Source organism: Limulus polyphemus, unplaced genomic scaffold, assembly GCF_000517525.1.
Source record: "Limulus polyphemus unplaced genomic scaffold, Limulus_polyphemus-2.1.2 Scaffold5141, whole genome shotgun sequence".
NCBI lineage: Eukaryota > Metazoa > Arthropoda > Merostomata > Xiphosura > Limulidae > Limulus > Limulus polyphemus.
This window is the reverse complement of record NW_013670751.1, coordinates 1-8,297: the sequence shown is the minus strand read 5'-3', so window position 1 is coordinate 8,297 and position 8,297 is coordinate 1. Positions and strand designations below refer to the sequence as shown.

At 31.5% G+C, this 8,297-nt stretch overlaps 1 protein-coding gene across 4 annotated transcripts in view; it reads left to right on the top strand.

Moving 5' to 3' along the window:
• The window catches only part of LOC106472180 (zinc finger protein 345-like), a 29,347-nt gene extending 22,185 nt beyond the window's left edge, over positions 1–7,162 (top strand). For 2 of the 4 annotated variants that reach the window (XM_022400784.1, XM_022400781.1), the window contains exons 7-8: positions 96–1,053; positions 4,779–7,162. In XM_022400784.1, coding sequence (XP_022256492.1) covers positions 96–407 — 312 coding nt within the window. In that variant the 3' untranslated portion in view covers positions 408–1,053; positions 4,779–7,162. Of the gene's footprint in view, positions 1–95; positions 3,058–4,778 lie in introns of those variants that run through there. The other 2 variants (XM_022400783.1, XM_022400782.1) reach the window with 2 other exon arrangements.
• The last annotated feature ends 1,135 nt before the right edge of the window (positions 7,163–8,297 follow it).

Below are 8,297 nucleotides of genomic sequence, written 5' to 3'. Positions count from 1 at the left end.
ATGGGTTAGAGATGCATGAGAAGGTGCATACTGGGGAGAAACCATACAGTTGTGCTCTGTGTAGTAAGAAATTTGGAACAAGTAGTAACTTGAAGGTACATGAGAGAATACACACTGGAGAGAAACCATACAGTTGTGTAGTGTGTGGAAAAGAATTTGGAAGAAGTGATCAATTAAAAACTCATCAGCAGGTTCACACTGGAGAGAAACCATACAGTTGTGCTGTGTGTGGGAAGGAGTTTGGAACAAGTAATGGATTAGAGATGCATGAGAAGGTACATACTGGGGAGAAACCATACAGTTGTGCTTTCTGTACCAGGAAATTTAGAACAAGTAGTAACTTGAAGGTACATGAGAGGTTACACACTGGAGAGAAACCATACAGTTGTGTAGTGTGTAGGAAATGAATTTAGGAGAAATGGTCATTTAAAAATTCATCAGCAGATTCACACTGGAGAGAAACAAAAGGCTTGTGCTGTGTGAGGCATGGAATTTCTAACAAGTAATGACTTAAAAGTGGAAGACAAGGTAATATTTGAGTAGAAACAACAAAATTGCAGTTCCTAGGACAGGAATTATACAAATTCTTCATCTCTCGAAAAAAAAAATCAGATTACTGATAGTAAAGTGGGGAATATATTGACCCCAAAAAACCAGTGTGTTGGATATACTGATGTTCTACACACCTTGATGGCAAAAGCCCCTCCTCATTATTTTGCCTGACCCACATCACCATAGAGTTATGAAGTTTTTGGCAAATGAACTAGCATACATTATTACATAAAAAAAGCTAAATGGATGTAGTGTATGGCTAAGAATTTTCAACTAAAAATATTTAAAGAAACATCAATACATATACCCTCAAAAGAAGCAACAGTTTTTGATTAGGGCTTTTTGGGGATTTGACATTCAAGATGTTAAATGTCAAAGTTACATTTTTTTTTTTTGTTGCATTTGAAGCTCTGAAAGTACTAAATGTACAATCACGGAACTTCAACTGCATCAGAGGATACAAACTGTATCCAAGGAAGCATTAGATGATTGACACAAAAGGTAAATATACATTTTTGTAGTGTATGTTTAAGAATTTGGATGCACTAGTGGCCTAAAATGGCATCAGAGAATACAAACTGTAGAGAAGATATACAGGTATGATGTTTGTTGCAAGTTAATATTCTTATTTAAAGTGCTTACAATTAACTGAAAAGGTTAAGTCAAACATTTTTTGTGTGTGTGGCAAAACTTTATCAAATAAGTTGTTTGGCAAAGACAAAATGCATGATTAACAGAATTGTTTCTGCTTAGTTCTTCATCTTTTCAAGAATTGGATTTAATACTGTATCAACATAATGAAGTTTTTACATTTGTCGTAGAAGTGCTTATTATATTTCTTTTTCCTGTAGCATTTCACTTTCCACTAAATATTAAAAGGTCCAAAACAAAGATAATACATAAAATCTGTGTTTTCAGTTGGTAATCGTAATAGAAGCTGATACCTTTCTTGCATTTATTGTTTTGTAGTGGAGAACATCATGCCTTAAAGTTTAATGATAGTAAAGTAGATCAGAATAATTATTAGATTTGACAATTAGTGATTCCTGCTTAATTCTAACTCACATTAGATACTGGAAGAAGCTTGGGGCAGGGCGAAAGTTATATACAACTAACATTGTACGAGTTTAGAATGTTCCACTTCTGTAATCATGTTCCAGTATAAATTAGTGGTGGCAAAGTTCACCAATGCTATAAATATAATCAACAACTGGTAATATATCTATCATATCCAGGAAAAAAACATCACAATAATCTTGATGTGATAAAAAATGCTTCAGTTCAATTTAAAATACACTTACTAACTTGCTTGCAGTTAAATGATATCCTGGAAAATGAAAACAATAAGGTACAAGATTACTGTTCCTTCAGTAGGCAGTATCTTGATATGATTTACCAGTGTGAAATAATTAAACATTCATGTTTTAAAATGTGATTAATTAGTTGTGAGGTCTATATTATTTTGAAAGTTTACTGATTTTAAGACCAGTTATTAAATTGGGAAGTTTATAAAGATATTTATTCAGTGTAAGTGAGATATTTGCTTTACCACCAGACTGTAACAACTGTTGTGTTAACCAAATGACTGAATTGAAAGTTAAGTTCCTGTATTGGGATATATTAATCAGTTATGTAGTGGGACTTTGGGTTTCTTAAGTCTAAAAGATATCCAGCTTGTGTTCCTTTAATTGCAGTGGAAATACTACAAATATTATAAATGTTGATGCTTCAGTCATTCTTTTTTACATATGTTTGTATTGTTAGCTGATAGAGCAAACATTAATGTGAAGCTAAATAAGAAAATTTTGAAAAATTTGGCTCGTGCTTTACTAAGCTTAACTTAACTTAAGGACTAATGATGGTATTTTTTAGCACTTTGTAACACAAAACACACTGGAGAAAAACCTGTTTGTTTAGTGTTTGTATGGTGAAAAATTTCCTATTAAAAATATTTAAAGAAATATTAATATGTACATTTGAGGAGAAAAATAATTGGTATAGGTATAGTATTGTAACCCCTATGGCAGTATCAGTTCCTAGTATTTGTGTTCAAGTATTTAGAATTACCGAAGTAATTACTGATGAAAAAACTCGCAGAATTGTTTACTTGAATAATGCTTTCCATTAATTTCAACAAGTACTGTCTTTGGTTGCATAGAACTATGAAAATAAAACTTCATAAGTTAACCTCATGTGCAGAGGTGGGGTTAAAAGTGTGCATGCCATGATTTATTTACAGACTATCATTCAACATGATATTTAGTTTTTAATGTCAGAGTTATCAACTATTCATTTTACCCCACCTTGCTGATTTACCAGATAGTGGTAATTAAATACCAGATACAGTATACAGGGATGGTGAAAAAAAAAACTGTAGGTATACATTTTGGAGGTTTTAGAGGGTATGAAAATGCAATATGGAAACTTTATGATTGATACCACTTCTTTGATCCAACCTGTGGATCAAGGGATCATAGCTACTTTTAAAGCATATTACGTGTGATGCATCTTCAGACAAATAATCAGGGCAGCGACAGAAACACCTTGATCAGAGATATCTGGAAATCATTCAACATCAAGGATGCCACAGACAACCTAGCAGAGTCTTGGAAGGAAGTTACCACCTCAAATATTAATGGCATTTGTAGAAAACTGTGGTCAGAATGTGTGTACGATTTTCAAGGCATCCCTGATACAGAACCTGTTGTTAAAGAAATTGTGTCAGTAGCAAATCAGGTTGGCTTTAATGGAATTGAAGAGCAAGACATCACTGAGTTACTGGCATCACACCATGAACAACTGACCAATGCAGAACTTATGAACATTGACCAAAAACAGACTGCTAATGAAGAGAGAGACGAGGAGGAACCAGAGCCGCAATTGTTTTTAACACAGAAAATACTGTCAGATTAATTCTCCCTATTTGATCAAGCTGTGGAAATCCTGACTAAAAGTGACCCAAATTGTGATCGAACCTTTGAACTTGAATGCAATGTTGAAAGTACCCTAACCTCCTATAAAGAACTTTATAAAGAAAAAAGTAAGCATGCTGAGCAAACAACATTAACAGCATTCTTTGGCCAACCAAAGTCTGCACCAGTACTTCCTGCTGCATCTAGCCATGACTATGATGTTGACACTTCTGCTCCAGTGGTTTCTCTTGCCCCAAGATGATGGCTGCAAAGCAGATCCTTCTGCTCCTATCTTTGTTGATGAACTACCATCAACACTACCAAGTGTTGAGGAAATGTTAACTCACCTGCTCCAATGGATCCTCTTGCCAGTCTTCCTGCAGCCCACGATGATGACTGTGAAGCCCCTTCTCCTACCAGTCAGTAACATCATACAACACCCTCCACCCACACCATCATCTTATGTGTCAACCACTTCACTTTCTTTTACGTACAGTACTTAATTTGGATGTAATAAATTTATCACTGGCTTATATTCTTTGTTTACCTCAAAAACTATCATTTAAATATGTTCACTGTCAGTTTATTATTGTTTTTTCCATTGAAAATGTATCTTCAATTATATAATGGTAGTCAATGGAAAAATCTACCTCACTCTAAGAACATAACCCTTTCTTAAAGTGGGGTCCACCTGTATTGCTAATTATTTTGGTCAACAACACTGAACTGTTGCCTAGTGAGCTTGTCTTGAAACCAAGAATTAGAAGTAGTTCATAATATTTACCTTTGAGGTGAAGTGTTAATTATTTCAAGAGATAGATGGGATAGTGTTTGTTACGTCTTTATGCTATCCTATCCATGCAGTGAATTATTCAGATATCATTCACTTCAGTCTGGAAAAAAAACTTCTTTTGTGATCTGATACCAGTCACTTTACAACAAAAATTTATTTTTAAATGTCCTTCTGACATCATCTGTTTATACCATAAAAACCTCCTTCCTTGATATATTCTTACACTATTTATTGTGTTACAACAATTCCTGCATAATTTGTTTTCATAATGTACTATGTATCATCTACAGAAATATGCTTTCAAATGTCATTTCCCTAAGATGGAAATCAATGACAACAGTATCAATCCATCTTCCAGGTATCTGTATTGTTTAAGATTCATGTATATAGATTTTTAAGTTGATATCAATATATTTTGCAGTTTATTGTATTATACAGCATAACTAGGAGTTACCAAAATTGTGTGTGTGTATTATATGCTTATTAATAACTTTATATTTTTATCTATCTTCTGATTGCAGATTCAATGACATACACAAACAACAGCTGTGGAAAAAGTTTCTCTTGAGAAAAACAGACTTAATATTTAGGAAAATATTAACTCAACCATATCTAAATTTAAATCTGACAATTTTAGGAATGTGTTGTAAAGAACTTGGAAATTTTTGTTTCCTACAAATGATAAAGTTCTTTATATCTACCTTTTAACTCTTGATCCAGAGACATTCATGGAAAGCTAATGTGGAAATCAGTTTTCTGGCTGTTGTAGTGGAACACTTAAAGACTCCATTACAAATGCCATCAAAATCTCAGAAACAGAGCAGTGGTGATAATTATTGATGGGAAATAACCTGCAAAAAATCACATTCAACATATTACAACTATAACAACTTACTGAAAAAGAAATTAGAAACATAAATTCATGAAGAGAAACTATAAACTTGTGCAAAGCATTTAAAAGAAATATTGCCCAAAAAATATAACAGAGGATGTATACTGTGGAGAAGTTACGTTTACAGAATTTGCCGTTAAAAATGGAGTCGGTTATCTCCTTAAAATGGACTTCTCTAGTTTTTGGCAAAAAAAAAACTTTCTCTGAGGTATTTAAAAAATATTAGTGGATACTTGAGTTGCCAAAACAAAATTACTGTTATAGAAAATTCTACACTGCTAAAACTTGTTGAAAGAATGTTGAAATACTTATAGCAGAAATGAACCATGTATGTAAATATGTGTAGCAAACAAATTAGAACTTGAAAGATTTACACTGGAGGGATTAAAAACCCAACAATATTGTGTAGAATGTGTGTCTAATGCTAATTGAAACCTGTAAGATTTAATTAATTATGGGGGAGAAACAAATCATATGTTGTGTCTGACAGGGATTTTACACACTATATGGTTATTGTGTTGGTAAGAAGAAATGTTCATAATACAAACTCAAATTAATTTAATTACAGATAAGCCAACCATTTGTAAAAGTAGTTGGTAAAGAACTTAACATGAAAAATTGGGTAATGTGATAAAGAGATTGTCCAAATGTTAAGAAAGGCTGATAATTTGTAATGTTTGTCAGTTGTTTGTGACAAGATTTCTATCCTCACTTACTTACTTATTATTTTCCCTATTGACTCAGCAGGAAATCCTGAAGGCTAATAAATAATGCTAAAAAAATCTTGATTTTGATACCCATGGTGGGCACAGCATAGGTAACTCATTGTGTAACTTTGTGCATAACTACAAACAAAAATCATTTATAGATTGAATTTTGGAAATTTTAAGATAATTATATTTAGGTTTTGATTATTAGATATTTTGGGTAATTTGGATTAGCAAGTGACATTACTATGTAAATTAGGTTTAGTTTCTCCTTATAATGCTTTGTGTTATTGATTAACATATTTATAAAACAGCCCTGCATGGAACCTTCAGAGCTGGAGTATTACAGCTTAGGTATCACAGTAAACTACAGTATCTTTATAAAACTCCTGTTATTACCATGATGAGTTTGTTACATTTATCTGATAGAAGACTTTGTTAATTTCCTCTAACAGTATCCCATATAGCACATGCACATAAGACATGTTATAAAATAATCCTATATCAGTGTTAGGAAAGTGAAAACTTAATACATTCAAGATGCTAAATAAAATTGTTTTATTTACGTACCTTACATACTGTTCTTCATTTCATAAAACTTGCTTCGCTGCTTTGAATCAAGGATATTAATTTCATTTATCATTTTGTAAAGTTGTAAGGATATTACAAGATAAGTAATTATATTGTTACTTAGCTTTTGATTTGTGCATAATTTACTTGTTAACTTGTAGATCATTATATTTAACTTTATAAAGTAACCTAAGTAATTTACATGAATTATCTTGATATAAAATAATAATTTATTGATTAAAGGAAATTGATATTCATAGCCCAATATAATTACAAACAAATAAATTATGCAATACCTTTTACCAGAATAGCTGCTAAAATTCTACAGTAATAATTACAATTGATGATACTCTTAATTATGTGTAACAGGCAAACTACAAAAAGCATCATTGCCCACTTTGCGTAACTGTTTGTAGGAACATAACAAGTAATTGCAGTGTGCTGTAATTTATTAAAGACAGTATATTATGGTCATCTTACAGTAAACTTCAGTTTTATTTCTAAAATTTGGTCACATTAGGGATTTAAGTGGCCCGATATACAGAAGAATACTATGGATTATACCTCAATCAGCAGTGAGCAATTTGTTATGTACACAGTTATTAAAAATGTTTATATAATGATTTATAACCAAATCTTCTGTATTGGATAGTAGGAAGTCTTTAGTATAACCCATATAAAATACTCAATTTTGACAACAGTGATATATATATATATATATACACATGTATATATGATTTTCTGACCAAGAAATTTTATATAACAATGAAGTGTTTTAAAGAAAAACATCAGATTTACTTGACCTTTTAAGGTAAAATGTTTATTAATTTTTGGATATAATTATAAAATCTTAAAAAAATGAGAATAAATGGAACTAATGGTCAAATGTATTAATAAATCACTTGCTGTACCCTGTAAAAACATTCCTCATTGTGTGTTCTGAAATCATGCTCTTTACATTATTAAATTTTAAGTTCCTTGTGCGTTGTATTGTTTTTGGGACATCATCTCATAGTACACTGAAACTTACTTATATCATTACTTAGTTTTATTGTTCCTTAAAAACTCTTTCGTGGCATATTCTAAAATCATCGATTTCATCATGAAAACATGATTATTTTTTTTTTGTTTCCACCACTTCATCAACAATCTGTGTTTTGATTGTCATGTAGAACCAGGGAGGTACCCTTTTTGAGCTTTGAAACTTTTTTTTTAATAATATATATTTCTGGAACTTACAAAGGTAAAATTTTCTTGTAGGTACAATCTTTGTCTTCAGGAAAATACTATCATTCTGTTTTGCAGATATGTTTTGTATAATGTCTTCATATATATATATATATATATACACACACACACTTCTCAAAGTTGATTTTAATGTTGGGAATGGGTCTTACTTTGCATATTCTTATGGCTAGTGTATCAAACTGGAAATTTGAGAAATGGTGCTACCAAGTATGCTTCACATTTTCCACTGGTAGTATTATAAGAAGGACAGTCAATCTTACTATTCAGTTAAGAGTAGACACTCCAGGTGACAGTTGCCACATATGGTTGCATTTCCTTTGGTGTACAAACTCAGAATAGCCCTTGTGTAGCTTTGTGCAAATAACCAAAACAAAGCTTTTAAAAAGCTAATATATAATGCACTTAAAAAAATTAATGTAGTGATTTGAATCCATCTCTTAATTTTAATTCTAAAGTTTATGAATACTATATCTTTAAGTAGAAAGTTCACTGGATTATAATAAAAAAAAAGTTAGAAATTCATTGGTGATGTAATTTGCAAAGTACTAAAAAGATGAAATTAAAAACAATGTCGATCAGATTATTCACATTAGAGATACCACTGTATAGTTGTATATGACAGT